The following is a 24879-nucleotide window of genomic DNA, read 5'->3' on the forward strand; positions in this document are numbered from 1 at the left end:
CGCGGCGGTTAATGTAAGATCATAAACATCAGCAGCACAGCCTGATTGCCAACTGACCTGGATGCTCTGCGTGAAGGTGTAGTCGTGGTTCTCGGAGAGATTGATGAGGAAGTCGAGCAGGTTGAAAGTCTTGCCTGACGTCAGGGAATCCATGCCCTGGAAGCGGCTGTACGCCAGCTCGTTCCCGAAGACACGGGCAAAGCCGGAGCCCTTCAGGTCGTCCACGTTCTTCTGATCACGAACAAGAGAAGACAGATGTTCAGTGTTTAGTTTAAACGATGGCCAAGGCAAGTAAAGGACTCCATCATTTTCAGTCATATAATTTTCTTCGAGTTCAACGGTTACTTACCAATGCCAAGCCTACTCGACATATCATGATGAATTTCATTATTCAAAATAATGATGCCTACATGAAGGTTTTCTCAAATGTTTGCCACATGTTTTGTTTGTTTCTCTGTTCTTAGATATGCTCCATGGACTTATAAATCCTTTTCTGCATTACATAATGTACCAATTATTGCTATGGTCACCGACAACAATCCTAACTAATTACATTTTTGGAGGCTTCATTTCTTATCACATCGCTATACTAAACCAACCGAACTGCTCGAGCAATAAGGTCTCACCTTGGCAGACTTGTCCTTGCCATCACCAAAGATGTTGGCCTGCAGGGTCTCGATGAGGTAGTCCACGCCTTCCAGACGGCCTCCGATCTCCAGCAGGTTGACGGAATGGCCGAACAGGTCGAAGGTCAGGTTGGTCGACACGGAGCGGGGGAGGGGGGACGCGGTGGACCAGATGACGTCACTCTCGGCCTGCAGCCCGCTGTTGATCATCCTGAGGAAGGCGGACTTTTCGTAGTTGCGGGAGAACTTGAGCGGGTTGAGGTCGAACAGCTTCTTCATCTGAATGTCCTGCAGCATCTGCTTGACCTCCTGTTTCAGAGGACTGGACGTCTCCTTCAGGTTGGACAGGTGAGACCAGATGAACGAGCCCACCTGTGAAAGGACAGAAGAGAATGAGAGAGTGGTTTTCTCTTCATTGTTTTTATTCGAGACCGATGAGCTTATTGATGTCAAAGAAGTTCACTTGATGGAGTGAAGGAGTAAAAAATAAAACCTAGAAAATCTGATTCAGAGTATGTGCATGCTTTCATACGGGTGTTGTGGGTTTTTTTTAATGCTGGACGAGAAGAACTAAGATTTAAGCTGAGTACTGAAATGGGAGAGATTAGAGACATTGTTTCGGTCAATTTCAAAAGAAAGCATACAACTATTTAAACGATCTAAATTACCCCTTTGTCCAAAACCAAAACCAAACCCAAAGACCTGTTAAAACAATAAAACAATAACACAAAAGTGAAATTCGTGAATTTCTCCTAACCTGTGAATCATCGGCTTCATCCTCAATGATGACCTGGATCTGGGTCATGAGGTCAGGGGTCGGGCAGGTCATGAGCTGGAGGTAGGCGGCGATACGGATCTCAGAGTCCTCGCTCTTGTCCTTCACAACTCTCGTCAGGTGGCGCTTCTGTTCAACGAAGCATCGTTAATATTTATTAGAACTCGAAGCATTGTTCTTGATCACCTTCTGCTTGTACGTGTCAAAGTACAGTGGTTTTTTTTGGCTGTGCTTGCTTTAATCTCAGAGCTTTCGAAGAGGAATGAGAGTAAAGGTCTGGCTAAACAAACGCATCTGCATGCATCGAAACACTAAAAGAAATTATTAAGCAGTATAACTCGAAGAAGACAGTAATACAACAAAGTGACTATCTTAATTACCACACTTACACTATACCAGCATGCTCAGTAAGTAAAATAGTTGTGTCAGAGAATGTAAAAAGACAGTCAAACAAAAATACTACAAAAACAGAAGGCAATCACAAAGACATATTTATCATAATTAGAGTACTTACATCAGCATCACAGGGCATGCGGCGGAAAGCCTGAGCAGCGGCCACCCGTACCTCCATGGGCACCCGGTAGTGCAGACAGGTGTTAAGGGTTTCCACTGCACGGGACTGGCCAGCGTTGCCGATAGCACGCAGAGCGGTCAGGATCTGCAAGATACAGAGCACACACAGAAAGTGAGAAAAACTGGCCATTTGAATGTAGCGAAATACTAGGACTCGTTCGCAGGGATAAGCTAATCAGCCCAATTAAGACCTTCAACTCTTAAAGAGTGGGGTTGAATGTGAGAATAAAAATTGCAGGTAGAAATGAAACATATTGTTATAAAACGAAAGAAACACTGGCATAAGCATCAATGTAATGAAAGAAGGAAACAATCCTTCTATCACTAAGGAATTAATTTAAATAGTCTGTCGTCATATCAGAGGTTAAACTGCAAAGAATGCTTCAAAGTGAAATATGGATCTACAGCTCAAATCCACTGAGTCCCTTTCCGTTGCTTGACCACGACTAAGTAAACAAATACTTCTCTTGACCCTCCCTTCCAAAGTATATTTCCGACGTTAAAAGCGAAACAAATATCAAAATGACGCCAGAACTGTCATTGCTGTTTTTTCGAGAACGAGGTCTGTGTACCTGACTAAGCCATACACGCATTTGAAAATAACTTAGTGTCGGTATCGTATGTGATTAACTATCCATAAAAAGTTATATATGCACCTTGCATCAATCTCACTATAACCATCCCCATCTTCACCACAACTCACAGTCTTGATGTTGCCGTCGGTGACGTAGCAACGGCCGATGGTGTCCTTCAGGCTCTGAACGATGTTGTCCACAGCAAGACTGCTGCATTCCGTCTTCTGGCAGCGGTTGTGCACCATGGAGGACACGGCCAGCATGGCTCTCAGCTTGAGACTGTCGCTCTTCAGGAGTTCCTGGTGAAGGCGTTAACTTCGGTTAGTGTGGGTGTAACTAACGGGCGGGGACGGGGGAGTCGTGCTAGGTAGGGTGGACTAGGGAACGGTGTCTTTAATTACCAGTGAAGCTATAATTTATGGCCATTTTTCTTGGCACCTGAGAGATTTACAAGATTGAACAAGCCACTTTCATCTTCAAGTCCATGACTTCTTAACGATCTAATCACGTGACCATCAAACCTACCTGGGCAGACTCGATCATCTCAGCAGTGGGCTGGGGGATGAAGGCGAGCGAGGCGATCCAGAGGTCAGCCTCCATGCCTGTGATGTCACCGTTGACCAGCAGTTCCTTCATCATGTCCACTGTCGCGCTGCTGCCAGCCATGGGCAGGGCGTCCAGGAAGAACTTCCTGCAATTGGCACAGATGGAGAAAAAGGTACAGACACAGATAGAGACAGTGTTGTTGTAGATTTTCTGTTTATTTTTGTTTTTGTTTTGTCGATAACCTTTTAAGTATCCAAAATAACCTTACAGCTAAGACAACAAAATGCAGTCAGCTATATCGTGTTTTATTCCGTTTTCGCAGATTTCTGTGTATAACAGTTAGTTAGTTATTTGTTTGTTTGTGTAGATGTGTGTGTATTATTTTGTGTGTGCTTGCCCTCACTTTGTTCTTTTGTTGTTCATGCTGCAGATCTGGCTACCCTGCAGCTGCTGGTAAATGTCCCGGATGTTGGAGCGGTCCAGTTTCTGCACGGCGCCCACCAATTGGGAGAAGACACGTGGCACTTCTGGTTGCACGCCCTTGACGGAAATTTCACACAGTGTCTTCAGCAGTTTCTCGGTGCGCATGCGCGCCTCGCTGCTGTCCTTCAGGCTGTAGCCGTGGTCAAAGGTCATTTCCGCTCTCGACTGGACCCAGCCTGAAACAGTGCATGAACAAGAACTGTTACGAGACGTATTTCGAAGTAACTGTTCGTCAACTACATCGAATAATAAAAATAACATTCTCGCTCATAACAAGGGAATGCAGAGAAGAGTAACAACATGGTGCTTACAAAGTTTGGAGCGCAAGGATTCCTCTTACACCATGAGGTCTTTTGTCGAATACTCAAGTCTGCTTATTCTGTTCTTGTCGGCGTTTTAGCAATGAAAAATAAAACAAAACGCGAGAGGGTGTTGCCCTTTGCTGTACAACTATTTCAACGGAATTTCACTACAAGGATGAAAGGCAAAGAAAAGATGAATGACGAAGCAGGTGAAGAGTTTTTCTCTTACGATGTGTGTCAAAGGAGACACGTGAGAACAGAACTGAGGTGCACGACAAAGTTACCACCCAAACGGGAGCCCTCCGCAGTAGTATTGGATTGGTTAAAACTGAGATTTGTTGTGATTTCAACGAGTCAGACCCCGCGCACAGTTTCTTCTCTCCCATTTTGGTGGCACCCACATTCGGTTCATGCACTTCAGCCCTGGCTGTCGTTCGATGCCCACCTATTTCAACGGACTTTCTCTAACAGGAAAACATGTTAAGAAGTGTTGGGAGGAGGCATAAGGAAACGAGCTCTTCCTTTACCATGCATGTAAAAGCAGACGCTTACCCTTCCTAGCGCTGATGCCGGATTTCTGGGTCTTGAAGGTCATGCTCTGCTGCACAGTGGTGAGGGCGCCGCTGCCCTCTGAGGAGAAGGGCCTGAAGAGATGTTTCTCTGTGCACACGCTGCGCTGGATCACGCCCTTGGACACCTCCTGCTTGCAAGCGTTGTCGCTGCTCATCAGGGGCACGGACTGCATGTCCTGGGGAAGATGTGCATACATTATGTTAGTGTGCTGCATTTGCGTGTATAAATTATGTTGATGTTCTGCATCTCCTAGGAAAGATATGCATACATTTACGCACGGATATTTACTGCATCCCAACTATATGCTTAAATTAAAGTAACTGCCTCCTGCAAACATGACGCATCGATTCAGTCATGAGTCATGCATAAATTCATTCATGAGTCATGGATAAATTAAAATACGAAATAGATGGTCACTTAGATGGGAGTAAAATGTCGGATTTTTCGCTACAAACAAACACAAATTTAAAAAAATTAAAACTGCTTTGTCTAGCCGGAGAACACAGAGACAGGATAAAGGACATAAGACATTAGACATAAGATAAATTATTGCCCATACAATTAAACAATAGATGGAAAACTGTGGTTTGTCTGCTCTTAAACAACAGAGAGCAGACAATGGTCGCGACTGTGTCGCGCCCGGAAGTAGAGAGAGAGCAAGTAAAGAGAGAGCAAGTAGAGAGAGAGCAAGTAGAGAGAGAGCAAGTAGAGAGAGAGAGAGCAAGTAGAGAGAGAGAGCAAGTAGAGAGAGAGAGCAAGTAGGGAGAGTGAGAAAGTAGAGAGATAGCAAGTAGAGAGCGAGCAAGTAGAGAGAGAGAGCAAGTAGGGAAAGAGAGCAAGTAGAGAGAGAGCAAGTAGAGAGAGAGCAAGTAGAGAGAGAGATCAAGTAGGGAGAGTGAGAAAGTAGAGAGAGAGCAAGTAGAGAGAGAGCAAGTAGGGAGAGAGAGCAAGTAGAGAGAGAGAGCAAGTAGAGAGAGAGAGCAAGTAGAGAGAGAGCAAGTAGAGAGCGAGTAAGCAGAGAGAGAGAGCAAGTAGAGAGAGTGAGAAAGTAGAGAGAGCAAGTAGGGAGAGTGAGAAAGTAGAGAGAGCAAGTAGAGAGAGAGAGCAAGTAGAGAGAGTGAGAAAGTAGAGAGAGCAAGTAGAGAGAGAGAGCAAGTAGGGAGAGAGAGCAAGTAGAGAGAGAGCAAGTAGAGAGCGAGTAAGTAGAGAAAGAGCAAGTAGAGAGAGTGAGAAAGTAGAGAGAGAGCAAGTAGAGAGCGAGTAAGTAGAGAAAGAGCAAGTAGAGAGAGTGAGAAAGTAGAGAGAGAGAGCAAGTAGGGAGAGTGAGAAAGTAGGGAGAGAGAGCAGCAAGTAGAGAGAGAGCAAGTAGAGAGCGAGTAAGTAGAGATAGAGCAAGTAGAGAGAGTGAGAAAGTAGAGAGAGAGCAAGTAGAGAGAGAGCAAGTAGAGAGAGAGAGCAAGTAGAGAGCGATAAAGTAGAGAAAGAGCAAGTAGAGAGAGTGAGAAAGTAGAGAGAGCAAGTAGAGAGAGCGAGAAAGTAGAGAAAGAGCAAGTAGAGAGAGTGAGAAAGTAGAGAGAGAGCAAGTAGAGAGAGTGAGAAAGTAGAGAGAGAGCTAGAGAGCAAGTAGAGAGAGAGCAAGGAGGCAAAGCCACAAGAGCTACTCACGGATACCATCTGGTACTTGGCGGCCTGGAGACTGCCGGAGTAGCCGTGTCTGTCGGTGCAGGCCATCAGGTCCTTGGTGCGCTTGATGTTCTGGTTGCCCCAGTAACCGCCGCCCGTCACCTCGTACTTGGTCGGGCACTTGCCAGTCACGTCCACCTGATCGTCATAAGGTCAAGGTCAAGGTCAATAAGGTGTGAAGTGTGTCAACTCACTGATGATTGTGATCATAATGATGGCGAGGATGAGGGTACCGTAATAGTCGTCGTCCTTTTTTGCTTTTTTTGTTTTGTTTTTTATTTGTATGTGTTTGTGTGTGTGTGTGTTTTTTGTGTTGGTACTCTCCCTTTTCTATGTTCTCTTGTAATTTAATCCTACATTCAACTTGAAAACGAACTTTTCTGTCAGTGTGGTTGAAACTCGACATTTTGTAAATGAGAAGAAAAGAAAACCTCGTTAGTGTAACAAAATGAGAGCTGGACTTCTGCAGGGCGGACGTCAGACCTCATTTGACGTTCAGAACACTACACTACAACACTCTGAACACTGTAGATACAGCACTCAGAACACTATAGCTACACGTACAACACTCACAAAACTACACTACAACACTCACCTCTTCCACAGTCTGTTCTCCTTGCAGAGAGTCCATGGAGTTTTGCAGGGCGGACAGCAGACCTCTCTTGACGTTCAGAGCCCAGGGGTCATCTTGCGGGTCGGGGCACAGTTCTTCAACAACGCCGTCCTGGAAAGCGAACCGCAGCGGCGCAGCCTCAAGCACGCGGCGAAGTTCCGCAGCTCTGGGACTGGGCAGCAGGCGGCCGTCACGTGACGGGCTGGACTCGTCAATTCGGACATTCTTCATCTGGGAAAGGTAAGGGAGAAAATTGAGGGCTTGGTCAATGAGCTGGTTTTGTAATGTTGCTTACAGTTGGTAAGTTTTCTCTTTTAGAATCTGAGGGGCACATTTATATTAATGACAAAGAAAACCGATGGAAATATGTGAATAGTCTCCTGTCCGCCCAGCCGACCTTCCCCTTGACCCTGCTTGTGACCTCGATGTTTGATGCCCCCGCAAGGGGCACGGTACTCTGTAAGCACCCAAAAACCTCAAAGAGATAACTGGCGGAAACCTTCCTGTTAGAATAGAATAAAGCATAACTAAATCAATGGATTAATAAATAATTCAGTGAGAATGAACAGATTAGCATTACTGCTAGCTTTTAAACAAACAGCCCGGAGAAACAACAGACTAGAATATAAGCGGAGAGAGAGAGAGAGAGAGAGAGAGAGAGAGAGAGAGAGAGAGAGAGAGAGAGAGAGAGAGAGAGAGAGATAGAGAAAAAAAGAGAAAGAGAGAGTCGATAAAGCGGAACGTGAAAAGAGACAGCGGGAGAGGCAGGAACCAGGAGAGATACAGGCATTTTTTTGCATATAGCTTAATTTTCAAAGGATGAATGCTCGCGAGCGACCCGGTCAAGGCATAGAGTGCAACTGACCACAAGGACGAGGTCACACTGGTCAATGACTTCAATGTCGGCCTGAGCGGAGATGACCAGTACGGCTTTCTCCTGAGAGGCGCTGTCCATGCTGGTGTCGGTCTGAATGGTGTAGTCGTAGGTGTAGGTCTGGCCGGGTCGGTACTGGAACTTGCTGGGCGCTGTCAGGACGTGACATTGGAGGATGTACGACACAAGGCGTGCAGCATAACACATAAGACATAAGACATAACACATACGGTGTAAGGCATAAGACATAACACATACAAAAAGGTAAACGGCATCAGACATAACACATACAAAAGCAAACGGCATCAGACACAAGACATACAAAAAGGTAAACGGCATCAGACACAAGACATACAAAAAGGTAAACGGCATCAGACACAAGACATACAAAAAGGTAAACGGCATCAGACACAAGACATACAAAAAGGTAAACGGCATCAGACACAAGACATACAAAAAGGTAAACGGCATCAGACATAACACATACAAAAGCAAACGGCATCAGACACAAGACATACAAAAAGGTAAACGGCATCAGACACAAGACATACAAAAAGGTAAACGGCATCAGACACAAGACATACAAAAAGGTAAACGGCGTAAGACACAAGACATACAAAAAGGTAAACGGCATCAGACATAACACATACAAAAGCAAACGGCATCAGACACAAGACATACAAAAAGGTAAACGGCATAAGACATAACACATACAAAAAGGTAAACGGCATCAGACATAACACATACAAAAGCAAACGGCATCAGACACAAGACATACAAAAAGGTAAACGGCATCAGACACAAGACATACAAAAAGGTAAACGGCATCAGACACAAGACATACAAAAAGAGCCCAAACTAGGTCCCGAATTAAATTTATTGAAGAAGGAGAAAAAAATACAAAGTATTTTCTCAATATGGAAAAAACACACTCGAACGCGAAAATTATGGATCGTCTTGCTAAAGCAGATGGTCAGGTGATAACAAATCAGGATGATATTTTGACTGAACAAGTCCAGTTTTTTAGAAGGAGATACGAAAAAAATATTGAGTTTGATGAAAATTTGGTTGAACAGTTTTTGGATGGTGTTGAAGTTCCTCAATTAACAGAACAGCAGAAGACTGGAATTGATAGTCCGATCACTTTAACAGAATTGTCGACTTCCTTAAAAAATATGAAAAACGGTTCCTCCCCTGGATGTGATGGTATTACAACCTCCTTTATGAAGTTCTTCTGGTGTAAAATAAAACACATGGTATTGAATTCCTTTCATGCATCTTTTTTAAAGGGAGAATTAACCGTCACACAAAAACGGGCAATAATGATATTAATTCATAAGGGTAAACAATTACCAAGGGACGACCTTAATAATTGGCGACCGATTTCACTATTAAACACTGATTATAAAATATTGGCGAAGACTCTTTCAGTTCGCCTATCTAAAGTTATTTTAGATATTATTGGTGAAGATCAGTATGGTTTTTTGAAGGGTCGAACCATTAGTTCAGCGATCCGGCAAATAGACGATTTAGTATCGTATGTAAACGAATATAATAAACCTGGGTTCCTTGTAGCACTGGACTATAAAGCTGCATTTGACACGATTTCCAAAGAGTATATTGTGTATGCATTTAAACGATTTAATTTTGGTGCCGTCTTTGTAAGATGGGTAGAGATTCTATTGTATAAATCGGAAAGTTGTATCAATTTTATGGGCTGGTTATCGGAATGTATTGAATTAAACGCAGGTATCAGACAGGGCTGTTCTTTTTCACCGATGGCCTTCATCCTTGCATTAGAATTGTTGGCCTTGAAAATTCGAAATGATGGTTCAATTAAGGGTCTGCCTCTGCCAAAAGAAACTAATGATAATTATGATATGTTCTTTAAGATATTATTATATGCTGATGATGTGACCCTATTTCTGAACGATATGGATGAGTTAAAAAACGCATTAACCCTTGTTACCTATTTTTCCAAATTCTCTGGTTTGGCAATGAATAGACAAAAAACTGAAATCATGGCCTTGGGCAGTAATAAATATGGTAATGAAAATGAGTGCGGGTTAAGGTGGACTACAAAAGTGAAGATTTTGGGAATTTATTTCAGTAGCTCCTCATCGGTCTCTGAGATTGAAGAAAACTGGACAAGCCGTATTGAAAATATACGACGCAACATTGTAAAATGGTTTAAACGAAATTGTAGTATCATGGGGAAAATATGCATTGTGAAATCTCTTTTGTTATCGCAGATTATTTATCCGTTGCAAGCACTGGTAATACCCGAAAAGGTATTGACTGAGATAAATACTATGTTTTACAGATTTATTTGGAAAAAACGATTTTCAAACACTAAGGCATTTGAGAAAGTTAAAAGAAAAGTGATGTGTCAAGAGTTTCCTGATGGGGGTTTAAAAATGATTGATGTCATTGATATGCAGTCCTCTTGTTTGTTGTCCTGGGCGGCAAATTTATTGAACGAAAAGCAGGAAAGTTGGAAACAAATACCGATACATATGTTCTCGAAGCTTGGTGAAAGGTTGTGTTGCTTCCAATCTAACACCACGGTAAAAATTTTTAAAGGATTGGGATTAATTAAAAATGTATTTTGGAAACAAGTTTTAATTTGTTGGTTGAAAAATAAGGACATGATTCAGAGAGCAGTAGGTGGAGACATGTTATTAAGAGATACGTGTTTATGGAACAGCAAGGATATAATCTATTGCGGCCAAACCCTGTTTTTTAGCGACTGGATTAAAGCAGGCGTTTGTCGAGTAAAGGATGTATATGTTGGTAATGAGATTGTGCCCTTGAATATTATGCAGCAGAAGGTTGGATGTAAGCCCACAAGATTCTTTGAATATAGGGTGATTTGTACAGCAGTTAAAGCAGCAACACTACGCTCTGCAAATGGAAATGTATGTGGATTCAACCATTTAAAGAACCTGAGTAAGCCTTGTCAATTTCGCAAATTAATTATAAAGGAAAAATATGTGGAGCCGGTTGTAGTTAAATTTTGGGAACATAAATTTGATTTCAGGCCGGGAAAAGAGCAATGGTTAATGGTAAACAAAGTAACCACTGAAACAAGATTGCGAATGTTGCATTGGAAAATATTGCACAATATTTACCCCACAAATATTTTATTGTATAAAATAGGCATTTCCGTGAGTAATTGCTGTACTCACTGTGAGAACGAAATTGATTATATTGAACATTTTTTTTACTTTTGCCCGAAAATTATGTCCATTTGGAAATGCGTTGAGGATAAAGTGAATTGTAAATATAATATGATTATTAAAATTACCGTAAAGGAAGTTTTTTTGGGCGTATTTGAAAATTCACAAAGTTCCAAGGCACTAATAAGTTATGTGAATTATTTGATTGTGATAGCCAAAATGTGTGTTGGTATTTATAGATATGGCTCCCCTCTGGATATTGTATGCATTTTTGAGAGGGAATTGTTATATAGAAAAGTTACTTAAAATACATTTAGATATAGTAATGTTAATGTTATAGTAAAAACATTACTTAATAAAAAAATTTAAAAAAAAATTTAAAAAAATCAATGAAGGATGCTCCCCGCCAACAACAACAACAACAAAAAAACAAAACAAAAAGGCAAAAAAGAAAGGGTTGAAGCAGCCTGCATGCAACTGAGATTTTAAAAAAAAAAAAAAAAAAAAAAAAAAAGACATACAAAAAGGTTGTCACGTAAAATTACGTGAATCCATGTCCAGCGACTCTATGTTTATTGTTTTGTTAGGGTGGATATTATTTTGTTGTGAAATAAAATGAATAAAAAAATGTAGTGTTTTTTTTGTCTATGTTTTATCAAATGTAATGTAGCAAGTGCCTGTGCATTGTAAGGATAACCAAGACCGGAACGGAAATACGTCAGTTCATTAATGACGTCATATCATTTTGTTGGGAACTTGGAAACAGACAGGTCAGTTCAAAGGCAGCAGGTAGCGACAACATTATGATTGGGCAGCGATTCTGATAAAGCCACGTAAGTGTGAGGCTAGTCGGTTGGTTGTCAAGTGAACGGCACATCCAAATCGAGGCAAGGCTATCAGTTGGCGAACGCACGGCAAGCGAGAAGTTCTGTTCTGTGAACGTTAGATTCAAGTTCAGAAGCGATACAAGCCGGAGGAGATGAGAATTAGCGACGAAGGCCTCACGAAGATATCGAAGTCATCGGGCGCGAGGCTAGGGGCTGTATGAGATGCCGATCAAGCGGGTCCAGAGAGAGAAGAGGAGTCAGCGGTCGGGCGACGAGCGTGGGAGCGCGGCGTCCTGGGAGAAAAGAATGACGACGCTCCAGTTGCTAAGCCGGACACCCTCGAGTTTTGGGTCCCTATAGTTGTGTGCATCATGTTCTTACACCGTTAGGGTACGTATATTTGTGATGGGTTATTCATTTTCGATCTGGTGACCATTTCATTGTTTTGCTAATGCATAGCCCTGATGTTTGAATAGAAGTTACTAGGAAATTATTGTTGTTGGATTGATTGTTGATGTTGAGTCTATGAATCGTAGAGAGAATGGATCGTATGAGGGTGTCATAACCCTGCAAGTCAGTTTGTGATGTCACGGATGAGAGAAACTGTTGAAAAAGCCATGAGTGCAAAAAAATTAGACAAAATCTTACTTTCCAGGTGTGTTACCTGTGGGTTATTTCCTATTCCTACTCCGTCTCCGGTTTCCAGTTCGGAGACCAATTACATTCTGTATTCGAGAGATACCAGTGATCCTGATCGTCGATTTCTTCTATCAGCACCGACGGGGAAACCAGTGATCCTGATCGTCGATTTCTTCTATCAGCACCGACGGGGAAACCAGCGGCATTCAGCTAAGTTTGACTTTCAAGTGTATACAAAAAGGAACTCAAACCATTTCGGAACTCTAACAGCACGTCCACAAATAAAAATTCGATCGCGATCGTATAAAAAAACAAAAGGAAAGATAAATAAAAAAAACTTACGATGCATTCTATCTAAGATTCGTTTGTTTTCTTTGTGGAAGAAAAAAATATCGTGTCAGTGCGTGTCCTTTGTGTCTAAGTTTGATAGAAAAAGAATCTTGCACTAGCGAGACCTCACTCAAACATTACATGCGCGACATTTATGGGGGCTCATGTCCGGGGATAAAACGGGTTAAATTTTCAATTTTGTCGTAGTTGTACGCACTGACAAATTTTTTTCTCTGCAAAGGAAAAGACTCAAAAGTTATTTTCTTGATCATTCGAATTTTCGGAAATGGTTGTTCTTATTACACTTGAACACACAATTTGTACATGGTTGCATGACGCATGATTAGTAAGTAAGTGGATAGTTTGTATGTTGATTAGTGGCCACAATTAGCATATTTACAACTACTAGAGTAACTTAGATCAGATATGTTCATGCAATGAATTGTGTAAATTAGAAAAGCAGTGAAATGAGTCACCAGTTCTGAAAGTTCTATTTTGAAATGCAAAATTAAAGCAACGAGTGGAAATTTTGGAACCCAAAAGTAAATAATTCAACACCAGTGCTTGACTGGAAGTTTTATTCATATGCGTAGGCATATGATTGATAATTATAGTGTGCAAGTATACGTGTATGCTTATAGTTACCAGAACCTGTTCTTTATAAACTTTTTCTTGTACGGGACAAGAAGAAGTGTATAAAGTAAAAAAGATAAGTTGTAGGGTTTGTGAAACAAACCGTGTGAATGAAACCGAACAAGGGGAAGTAGGTTTCACAAAGGTCAAATAACCAAATCTGTTGAAATACGGGTGCTATTTTCATCAGATATCTGGAGACAGATTGGACAAAAGATTCCTTTGGTTTTTTTTGAGAATTATATGTAGCGTTAGACACAGTATAAAGGTTGAATACTAGTGTCGAGTTACAGTGATCAGATATACAGTGTGATAATCAGGTGATTATCATAGGTGTATATCGGGATATAGAACGACGTTTGCGTTTGTATAGGAAGAGAGATTCTTCGTAGAATAGTGGTAGGTGTAAGTGATTTGGTTTGACGTTCGAGTCAAGGTCACTTAGTGTGCGTACATCCGTAAGACTGAGTTCATAGTTGTTGTAGTGTGTAGGCAACAATGGCGGGGAGAAGAGGTCGTAATCGTCAGGATGATGACGAGGTAGACCAAGATGTGAGTCTTTCAAAGTTTTTGAAAGATGGTCGTTTGCTAGGTTTGACGGGTAAAAATCTAGGAGATTATGCAGAGAAGAGAAGACAAGAGTACGAGGAGGAAAAGAGAAGAAAGGAAGAGTTGGAGAGACAAGAAAGGGAGCGACGAGAAGAAGAAGCTAGGAAAGCGAGTGAAGAAGAAAGGAAGGCGAAGGAGCGACGGGAAGAAGAAGAAAGGAAGGCGAAGGAGCGACGGGAAGAAGAAGAAAGAAAGGCAAGAATACAACTCGAAATTCTAGCGATGCAGCAAGATTTTGAGATGAGGAAAATCAGAGAAATGGCTGAGTTAGGGTTGAATGTGAATCAGAATGCAAATCAGGGAGATAGAGAGTCAGCTAAAAAGATAGACATCAAACTTCCGTTTTTAGATGACAAAGATGATGTAGAAGTGTTCTTACGACAGTACGAGCGGATTGCGAAGCTGTTGGAATGGGAAGATAAAGAAAAGGCTATTAGATTAGCGGGACAACTCAAAGGCCAAGCTAGGCAGGTGTATACTGAGCTGTCTGATGAGGATGCAGTGAAGTTTGATGTTGTCAAGTCAGCGATCTTGCGTCGTTTCCAGTTGACAGCGGAAGCGTACAGAAAGAAGTTTCGTGATTTCAAGCGCAAGAGCCATGAAAATGTCAGAGAATGTAAGTTGCGCATGAGCACTTATTTGGATAGATGGATTGAGCTATCCGAGAAAGAGGGAAGATCTGGTGATTTGAAGGATTTGATTCTATCAGACAAGTTGATGGATACTTTCAGTCCAGATCAAGCTAGGTTTGTTAGGGAAAGAGTTCCTAACAACTTGAATGAAGTTTTGTTGCATGCACAGACCTTTGAGGATGCTCGCGAAGCAGAAGGTCGAGGTCACAACAAGAGGTTTGGGACAGGTGGGGATGGCCACGGGCCCAAACAAAAAGTTGAAAATAAGAGCAGTGTGTCAATGCCTCAAAACCAAGGGGGTAAGCCTATTGGTCAGAAAAACACTGGGGATTGGAATCCAAGACCCAGTAGGCCAGATAGGAAGTGCTATAGATGTGGAGGTCCACATCTGATTCGAGATTGTCCAAAAATGGAGAAACAAGGAGGAAATCAAGCGTCCTCTGTGGTGGGAGCAGTACAAGCACCAAGAGAGGGAGAATCTTGCCAGCGCTGTAGGGAAGATTTCGAACCTATGTGTCAGCTGAAAGTCGGGGGAAAAACGGTGATCGGAATGCGCGACACTGGAGCAAATTGTATTTTGGTGGATTCAAAACTAGTGCCAAAGGAGAGATATTTGGGCCAATACCAAAATCTGACGCTCGCTGATTCGTCGAACCGGAAAATTCCGATAGCAGAAATGGAATTGGAAACACCATTTTTCTCAGGATTGACCAAAGTGTTGGTAGTGAAGACGCTGATTCATCCAGTTCTCATTGGTAACTACAGGATAACCGCTGAGGAGGAAAAGTTGAACGTACCTGTATTCCCAACGATGGAAGTGAAGATGACGTCACCGGAGGCTGCACCAGTGCAGACTAGACTCCAGGAGGAAAAAGCAAAGAGGGGAGCTGAACCATGGTTACCGAAACAGGTGGATCTGGGTCAGATACGGCCGGAAGACTTGTCACGGGAACAAAAGAACGACCCGAGTTTGGAGAAAATACGAGACCGAGCCGGGAAAGGACCGCAGGATGGAACGCACTACGAATGGAGAAAAGAAATTCTTTATCGGGTGTACATGAGCGAAGACAGTTCGTGCAAACAAGTAGTGGTACCAGAGTGCTACAGATCATATGTTCTGAAACTAGCGCATGACTCGGCGATGGCAGGGCATCAGGGAGTGCGACGGACCAGGGATCGCGTATGGCGTGATTTCTACTGGCCAGGGATATGTGGAGACATCAGGCGATACTGTGCTTCCTGCGATGCGTGTCAGCGCAGTACCAAGAAAGGAGCGACAAAGAAAGTGCCGCTAAAGAAGATGCCACTCATCAGAACTCCATTTGAGAGAATAGGTGTCGATATAGTCGGGCCAATTGTGCCAGCGTCAAACAGAGGACATCGATACGTCTTGACGGTTGTAGACCATGCTACGAGATACGTAGAAGCTACCTCATTGAAGGACATCAAAGCAGAGACGATTGCTGATGCACTTTTCGTCATCTGGACAAGACTGGGAATACCCAAGGAGATTTTGACGGATCAAGGCGGCCAATTCATGGGTGAGGTCATGAGCCAACTCAACAAGCTGTTGAACGTGAAAGGTATTCGTACGTCACCATGGCATCCGCAAACGAATGGGCTGACAGAGAAGTTTAACCAGACGTTGAAGAGTATGCTGAAGAGACTGTGTCAGGAGCAACCGAAAGATTGGGACCAGTTTCTACCGGCGTTGCTGTTCGCGTACAGAGAGACACCACAAGAAAGCTTGAAATTTTCACCGTTTGAGCTGTTGTTTGGACGTGAGGTGAGGGGGCCAATGCAAGTACTTCGTCAAGTGTGGACAAGCGAGGATGTAGAGGAAGAGGCCAGATCTACAGTCAGTCACATCGTGGATCTTACCAACAAGATTGCAAAAACGTGTGAGATTGCTAGAGATAACCTCAGCAAAGCAGCAATCAGATACGCCAAGGCCTATGACGAGAAAACGAAGGAAAGATACTTTGCCGCAGGAGACAAGGTACTGATGCTGTTGCCGGAAAAGCGGAACAAGTTGCAGTTGACATGGAGAGGACCGTACCTAGTTTTGGACAGAATTGGAGGCTGTAACTACAAGGTGAAGGTCAAGGATCAAGAAAAGATTCTACATGCGAATCTGCTGAAGCTGTACGTAGATCGCGAGACTGACGGAAGTGGAAAGCAAACAACGCCAGTTTACGATGCAAAACAGGACACACAAGAAGCTTGTGTAGTAGTGGATGAAGTTCAAGAGGAGAAAATGGGGGGTTTGGGAATAGATTGTTTTCCCATGTTGTCCTTGCAACCGAAAGAGGGTCCAAGCGACGTGAAGATCAACCAGGACTTAGCGCCACAGAAAAAGGCGGAACTTCAAGCAATCTGCGGGAACCGAGTCAAAGCTTTGAGCGATATACCAGGTCATTGTGTGCTTGAGGAGTGCGAGTTGAAACTCAAGTCAACAGAACCAGTGCACGTGAAACCATACCCATTGCCATTTGCACAAGTGGAAACAGTAAAAAAGGAGGTCGACGACATGTTGAAGCTTGGAGTCATCGAGCCTAGTGTTTCACCGTATAACAGTCCTATTGTGCTGGTGAAGAAGAAGGATGGGACGATTCGCTTCTGTATTGATTACCGGAGATTGAACAAGGAGTTGGAATTTGATTCTGAGCCAATACCAGATGTGCCAACGATTTTTGCAAAACTGAAGAAGAAGAGATATTTGTCAAAAATTGACTTGAGCAAGGGCTACTGGCAAATTGGAGTGAAGGAGTCAGACAGGCCAAAGACTTCGTTCTCAACCCCAGCAGGGGAATTCCAGTGGAAGAGACTACCCTTCGGGCTCAAGACCAGTGGTGCCGTGTTCACAAGGATGATGCGGAAGCTGTTAGAACCGATGAAGAGTGATGACGTTGAACACTTCATTGATGACATCATCGTGGCCACTGAGACGTGGGAGCAGCATGTAGAGGCAGTCGACGCTGTGCTGAAGAGGCTGGAAGAAGTGGGCCTGACAGCCAAACCATCCAAATGCTATCTTGGATATTCAGAGCTGGATTATTTGGGTCATCATGTGGGGCAAGGGATGATCATGCCAGATGAAGACAAAATCCAGAAAATCAGAGACGCCAACAGACCAGTCACGAAGAAGGAAGTGAGAGCATTCCTGGGTCTAGTGGGGTACTACAGGCGTTTTGTCGACAACTACGCGGAGATCAGCGCTCCACTGACAGATTTGACCAAAGGGGGACAACCAGAAAAGGTGAAGTGGAATGACGAGTGTGAAGCTGCGTTCATCAAGCTCAAGGAAAAGCTGATAAGCAAACCAGTGTTGCTGTTGCCAGATCCCAGCAAACCTTTTGTTCTGAGGACGGATGCATCGGATATCGCAGTGGGAGCTGTATTGATGCAGAACCAAGGACAGGGATTGCAACCACTGGCGTATGCGAGCAAGAAACTGAGCAAGGCGGAGAAAAACTACTCAGTGATCGAGAAGGAATGTCTAGGAGTGGTGTGGGCGGTCAAGAAATATGAGCAATATTTGTATTCCGTTCATTTCACGCTGGAGACAGACCATCAGCCATTGACGTATTTGCAAAAGACCAAGACTGAGAATGGTCGTCTGATGAGATGGGCAATGCAATTACAGCAGTATTCCTTCACTGTCAAAGTCATCCCGGGCAAAGACAACGTCGGAGCTGATTACATGAGTCGCATACATGAATGACTTAGCTCAAACATGACTGTTTTAGCTTCAGAGGGGGAGCGTAATGTCACGTAAAATTACGTGAATCCATGTCCAGCGACTCTATGTTTATTGTTTTGTTAGGGTGGATATTATTTTGTTGTGAAATAAAATGAATAAAAAAATGTAGTGTTTTTTTTGTCTATGTTTTATCAAATGTAATGTAGCAAGTGCCTGTGCATTGTAAGGATAACCAAGACCGGAACGGAAATACGTCAGTTCATTAATGACGTCATATCATTTTGTTGGGAACTTGGAAACAGACAGGTCAGTTCAAAGGCAGCAGGTAGCGACAACATTATGATTGGGCAGCGATTCTGATAAAGCCACGTAAGTGTGAGGCTAGTCGGTTGGTTGTCAAGTGAACGGCACATCCAAATCGAGGCAAGGCTATCAGTTGGCGAACGCACGGCAAGCGAGAAGTTCTGTTCTGTGAACGTTAGATTCAAGTTCAGAAGCGATACAAGCCGGAGGAGATGAGAATTAGCGACGAAGGCCTCACGAAGATATCGAAGTCATCGGGCGCGAGGCTAGGGGCTGTATGAGATGCCGATCAAGCGGGTCCAGAGAGAGAAGAGGAGTCAGCGGTCGGGCGACGAGCGTGGGAGCGCGGCGTCCTGGGAGAAAAGAATGACGACGCTCCAGTTGCTAAGCCGGACACCCTCGAGTTTTGGGTCCCTATAGTTGTGTGCATCATGTTCTTACACCGTTAGGGTACGTATATTTGTGATGGGTTATTCATTTTCGATCTGGTGACCATTTCATTGTTTTGCTAATGCATAGCCCTGATGTTTGAATAGAAGTTACTAGGAAATTATTGTTGTTGGATTGATTGTTGATGTTGAGTCTATGAATCGTAGAGAGAATGGATCGTATGAGGGTGTCATAACCCTGCAAGTCAGTTTGTGATGTCACGGATGAGAGAAACTGTTGAAAAAGCCATGAGTGCAAAAAAATTAGACAAAATCTTACTTTCCAGGTGTGTTACCTGTGGGTTATTTCCTATTCCTACTCCGTCTCCGGTTTCCAGTTCGGAGACCAATTACATTCTGTATTCGAGAGATACCAGTGATCCTGATCGTCGATTTCTTCTATCAGCACCGACGGGGAAACCAGTGATCCTGATCGTCGATTTCTTCTATCAGCACCGACGGGGAAACCAGCGGCATTCAGCTAAGTTTGACTTTCAAGTGTATACAAAAAAGGAACTCAAACCATTTCGGAACTCTAACAGCACGTCCACAAATAAAAATTCGATCGCGATCGTATAAAAAAACAAAAGGAAAGATAAATAAAAAAACTTACGATGCATTCTATCTAAGATTCGTTTGTTTTCTTTGTGGAAGAAAAAAAAATATCGTGTCAGTGCGTGTCCTTTGTGTCTAAGTTTGATAGAAAAAGAATCTTGCACTAGCGAGACCTCACTCAAACATTACATGCGCGACAAAGGTAAACGGCGTAAGACACAAGACATACAAAAAGGTAAACGGCGTAAGACACAAGACATACAAAAAGGCAAACGGCATCAGACACAAGACATACAAAAAGGCAAACGGCATCAGACACAAGACATACAAAAAGGTAAACGGCATCAGACACAAGACATACAAAAAGGTAAACGGCGTAAGACACAAGACATACAAAAAGGCAAACGGCATCAGACACAAGACATACAAAAAGGCAAACGGCATAAGACACAAGACATACAAAAAGGTAAACGGCATCAGACAATAGACATACAAAAAGGTAAACGGCATAAGACACAAGACATACAAAAAGGTAAACGGCGTAAGACACAAGACATACAAAAAGGCAAACGGCATCAGACACAAGACATACAAAAAGGCAAACGGCATAAGACACAAGACATACAAAAAGGTAAACGGCTTGAGATACAAGACATACAAAAAGGTAAAGGGCGTAAGACAAATAAGACATACAAGTTGGCATGGGACATGAGACATAAGGCTTTAAAACACAATCGATACAACATTAGATACAAAGCATAAGGCTTTTTTTTAACGTGTACTTGTGGAGTTAAATGTATACATTTTGCATTCTACGAGTACTGTTGTGAAAAAATAACTTAAAAGTTAAAAGTATACATCGAGCAGTCTTCGAGTACGGTTGTGAACAAATAATAGTGGAGTTAAAGATATACATGCTACTGTATACTAGTACTTGTGGGAAGAAATAACTTAGAAGATAAAGGTATAATGCATCGTACAGTCTACCTGTAATTTTTGAATATTTTTGTGAAGAAATAACTGTGGAGTTAAAAGTATACACGATGCAGTCTAGACGAATACTTGTGTGAAGATGTAACTGTGGAGTTAAAAGTATACACGATATCGATGCAGTCTACGAATACTTGTGTGAAGATGTAACTGTGGAGTTAAAAGTATACACGATGCAGTCTACGAATACTTGTGTGAAGATGTAACTGTGGAGTTAAAAGTATACACGATGCAGTCTACGAATACTTGTGTGAAGATGTAACTGTGGAGTTAAAAGTATACACGATGCAGTCTACGAATACTTGTGTGAAGATGTAACTGTGGAGTTAAAAGTATACACGATGCAGTCTACGAATACTTGTGTGAAGATGTAACTGTGGAGTTAAAAGTATACACGATGCAGTCTACGAATACTTGTGTGAAGATTCACTCACGTGTGCAGGTCTGGGCACAGGAGTCGCTGCGTTCCGTCATGATTCTCACGGGGCCTGCAAACACACACATTTGCATATATTTTAATGTATGCAGAGAAGCATGCTTTGATAATTTGTAAGTAAATGCATTAGTGAATATCGTTGTTGTTTTGTTCTTAATAAAAAAAGAGTTACATTCAGGAACGTTCTACCAAGGGCGCATAAAATGTACACAAAACATTCATGGTATATGTTTGCAACGGGTTAAAGACGTATGGTCAATACTAGGATAATTAAAGTTGCATGTATTCAAAAAGAAAGAAAGAAAGAAAGAAAAAGAAAAAAAGAAAGATAGAAAGAAATAAAGAAAGAAAAAAGAATGAGGAAAAAGACACCAGGACACACTCAAACAAACAAATACAGCCATAATTATAAAGAGTCATACCAAGTACAGCCATAATTATAAAGAGTCATGACAGGAAAAAAGAAATAAATAAAAAAGAAAGACAGAACGGAAGAAAGAAAGACAGTGAGAAGGAAGGCAACAAACAAGGTAAAAAAAACGGAAACAACCAAGCAAGCAAAGCCAAAATATTATAAAGTCATTACATAGATAAAGAAAGAAAGAGAGAAACGTGCAAAGAAACAACAAAAAACATTCACAAAAAACTTTTGACAAGAAAAAAAAATGTTAGTCACAAAATTAAACACTTCGAAAATGAATTATCCAATACTTTCATTGTTGTGCTAACAAGCGAAAGTCCACGACCGCATCCAGCATTATTTCACTCACCAGCTGCGGCGAAAGCCAGCACGGCGCAGAGGACCAAGAGTTTGGCCTCCATGGTTGTCGGTTGTCCTGCGTGGGTCCCACCTCTTCTTCTTCTGTCTGTCGTGGAGGCCTGGGGTAAAGGGGATCGCGGTCTTGCCTGCCACCTCGATCTACACGGTCTTTTATACACCCCGGCCTGCACCCGCTTTGTTTCAAAGGTTCATGTGTGGGATGGGTGGATCGTTAAAAAAAATTCTGACTGTTTTTAGTGACTAGTTTAGCGCGGTAAGTAATGAAGACCGAACGTTCTTTGCGCTTTTCTTGACTGAAAAGTATTTGTTTAGCGCAGTTAGTTTCAAAGGAGTGTATTCTACGCGCTTTTCTGGACTAATTATGACCGTTAACCTAATGATCTGGATCACGAATCAGCATCGCATATTTTTGAGGCCTTGACAAGGGCTGACTGACATTGACAGTTATTTTCTAGTTGATTAGGGGTTGGACAGAGGTTTTTCTGACTGATTAGGTTTTATCTTTATCAAAGTGTAGAGGGTGAGACTGTGTGTCAGTGGATTAGAGCATTGATGCACTGGTCGAGGTGACAGAGTAAAAGTGATGATAATGCTGATCATTAAATCTCACCTACATCGCGTGCTTGACCTAAGGTCAGTCACGTCAACGACCGTTATATTTTCAGAGTTATTTATCTATTTGTTTTGTTTTGTAAGGACATGTAAAACAGTGAAGGAAATGGTACTTTCAGGAAATGACTACAGCATTTCAGCTGCTTCGTGCCAGGAGCCAAAGATAGGAAGAAGAGCAGGAGTGAAAAGAGAGGGGAATTTAAGAGAGACAAATGACAAGTACCACGGCTTTGCTGTGAACTGTTTGTACGTTTCGATACATCGACCGACATGACAAAAAAACAAGTCGCGTAAGGCGAAAATACAACATTTAGTCAAGCTGTCGAACTCAGTTACTGAACGCAATGCAATTTTTCAGCAAGACCGTATACTCGTAGCATCGTCAGTCCACCACTCGTGGCAAAGGCAGTGAAATTGGCAAGAAGAGCGGGGTAGTAGTTGCGCTGAGAAGGATAGCACGCTTTTCTGTACCTCTCTTCGTTTTAACTTTCTGAGCGTGTTTTTAATCCAAACATATCATATCTATATGTTTTTGGAATCAGGAACCGACAAGGAATAAGATGAAAGTGTTTTTAAATTGATTTCGAAAATTTAATTTTGATCATAATTTTGATATTTTTAATTTTCAGAGCTTGTTTTTAATCCAAATATAACATGTTTATATGTTTTTGGAATCAGAAAATAATGAAGAATAAAATGAACGTAAATATGGATCGTTTTATAAAAAAAATATTTTTTTTACAATTTTCAGATTTTTAATGACCCAAAGTCATTGATTAAATTTTAAGCCACCAAGCTGAAATGCAATACCGAAGTCCGGCCTTCGTCGAAAATTGCTTGGCCAAACTTTCAATCAATTTGATTGAAAAATGAGGGTGTGACAGTGCCGCCTCAACTTTTACAAAAAGCCGGATATGACGTCATCAAAGGTATTTATCGAAAAAATAATAAAAAACATCCGGGGATATCATTCCCAGGAACTCTCATGTAAAATGTCATAAAGATCGGTCCAGTAGTTTGGTCTGAATCGCTTTACACACACACACACGCACAGACAGACAGACAGACAGACAGACACACACACACACACACACACACACACACACACACACACACACACACACACACACACACAGACACACACACACACACACACACACCACGACCCTCGTCTCGATTCCCCCCTCTATGTTAAAACATTTAGTCAAAACTTGACTAAATATAAAAATGATGATAATGCTGTTAAATAAATCTCCAAAACATCGAGTGCTTGACCTCAACTAGCAGGTGTCAGGTGACTATTTTCAGAACTTATTATTGTCAGCTTCAAATCCATTTAAAGCGTATGTAATTTTACTTCGGGATCCAAACCACAGAGATAGGAGGGAAAGTTTGCCTTTTCGTAGTAAGTTTTGAACATATTTTTCACTGTAGAAGCATAACAATGATGGATTGGGAATCTCGGCGTGAGAGAGTCGTGTCTGGGGGATTCCTTTGTCAGTTATTGTAGTTGTTATCGTGCTTACGGAACACGTAAGGGTGGATTTATGCATGTGTGGGTATGTATGTTGAATACCCCTTATTATTACTACGGCTTAAAAGAACAGAACACGGTTCCGTGCATACTTGATGCTTTAAATTCTAACAGACATGTGCCAAAATGACTTCGAAGGAAACTATCATTGTGAGCGCTTAGAATTTAACTGAATCGTTTTCTTCATAAGGTGGTCAGAAATTTCGATCATGCAGATATTTCACCAAACTTTGTAACATGGAAGACGAAGTGCATTTGTTCCAAAAGTGTTGGTAATACTGGTTAACCACTCGGAACAATTTAACTTGTTATCAATGCTGATTAACGTCAGATAGGAATCAGATAGGAATGTTGAAAGTGATGTTTAACCTTCCACTTCTGTTTTTACATTTAGTCAAGTTTTGACTAAATGTTTTAACATAGATGGGGAATCGAGACGAGGGTCGTGGTGTATGTGTGTCTGTGTGTGTGTGCGTGTGTGTGTAGAGCGATTCAGAGTAAACTACTGGACCGATCTTTATTAAATTTGACAAGAGAGTTCCTGGGTATGATATCCCCGGATGTTGTTTTCTTTTTTTCGATAAATGTCTTTGATGACGTCATATCCGGCTTTTTGTAAAAGTTGAGGCGGCACTGTCACACCCTCATTTTTCAATCAAATTGATTGAAATTTTGGCCAAGCAATCTTCGACGAAGGCCGGACTTCGGTATTGCACTTCAGCTTAGTGGCTTAAAAATTAATTAATGACTTTGGTCATAAAAGTTCTGAAAATTGTAAAAAAAAAAAAAGAATTTTATAAAACGATCCAAATTTACGTTCATCTTATTCTTCATCATTTTCTGATTCCAAAAACATATAAACATGTTATATTTGGATTAAAAACAAGCTCTGAAAATTAAAAATATCAAAATTATGATCAAAATTAAATTTTCGAAATCAATTTAAAAACACTTTCATCTTATTCCTTGTCGGTTCCTGATTCCAAAAACATATAGATATGATATGTTTGGATTAAAAACACGCTCAGAAAGTTAAAACAAAGAGAGGTACAGAAAAGCGTGCTA

The 24879-nt window shown here is 41.9% G+C and overlaps 2 protein-coding genes across 2 annotated transcripts in view; one reads left to right on the forward strand and one right to left on the reverse strand.

Annotated features, from left to right (window-relative positions):
* Window positions 1–21785, reverse strand: part of LOC138966323 (uncharacterized) — a 57531-nt gene extending 35746 nt beyond the window's left edge. The window contains exons 1-13 of the mRNA XM_070338509.1: window positions 21658–21785; window positions 20886–20939; window positions 7615–7775; window positions 6732–6980; window positions 6119–6274; window positions 4433–4628; window positions 3499–3754; window positions 3075–3240; window positions 2678–2848; window positions 1916–2059; window positions 1384–1530; window positions 627–998; window positions 58–231 (exon numbers count right to left, since the gene is read on the reverse strand). Of these exons, the coding sequence (XP_070194610.1) occupies window positions 58–231; window positions 627–998; window positions 1384–1530; window positions 1916–2059; window positions 2678–2848; window positions 3075–3240; window positions 3499–3754; window positions 4433–4628; window positions 6119–6274; window positions 6732–6980; window positions 7615–7775; window positions 20886–20939; window positions 21658–21709 (2298 nt within the window). The 5' untranslated portion in view covers window positions 21710–21785. The remainder of the gene's footprint in view (window positions 1–57; window positions 232–626; window positions 999–1383; window positions 1531–1915; window positions 2060–2677; window positions 2849–3074; window positions 3241–3498; window positions 3755–4432; window positions 4629–6118; window positions 6275–6731; window positions 6981–7614; window positions 7776–20885; window positions 20940–21657) is intronic.
* On the forward strand, window positions 13730–19530 carry LOC138965925 (uncharacterized). Its single transcript, XM_070338005.1, has 3 exons — window positions 13730–14456; window positions 15219–18928; window positions 19194–19530. Exons 1-2 carry the CDS (start codon window positions 13730–13732, stop codon window positions 18194–18196), a joined length of 3705 nt encoding a protein of 1234 aa, XP_070194106.1. The 3' UTR covers window positions 18197–18928; window positions 19194–19530.
* Window positions 21786–24879: the final 3094 nt, after the last annotated feature.

The sequence above is a fragment of the Littorina saxatilis genome, linkage group LG5 (assembly GCF_037325665.1).
Source record: "Littorina saxatilis isolate snail1 linkage group LG5, US_GU_Lsax_2.0, whole genome shotgun sequence".
Lineage (NCBI taxonomy): Eukaryota > Metazoa > Mollusca > Gastropoda > Littorinimorpha > Littorinidae > Littorina > Littorina saxatilis.

Excerpts from the sequence above, each read along its gene's own strand:
- LOC138965925 (XM_070338005.1), top strand. The coding sequence starts at position 13,730 with ATGGCGGGGAGAAGAGGTCGTAATCGTCAGGATGATGACGAGGTAGAC. Across the intron at positions 14,457-15,218 it reads CCATGAAAATGTCAGAGAAT|TTCTCATTGGTAACTACAGG; the intron begins GTAAGTTGCGCA and ends TGATTCATCCAG.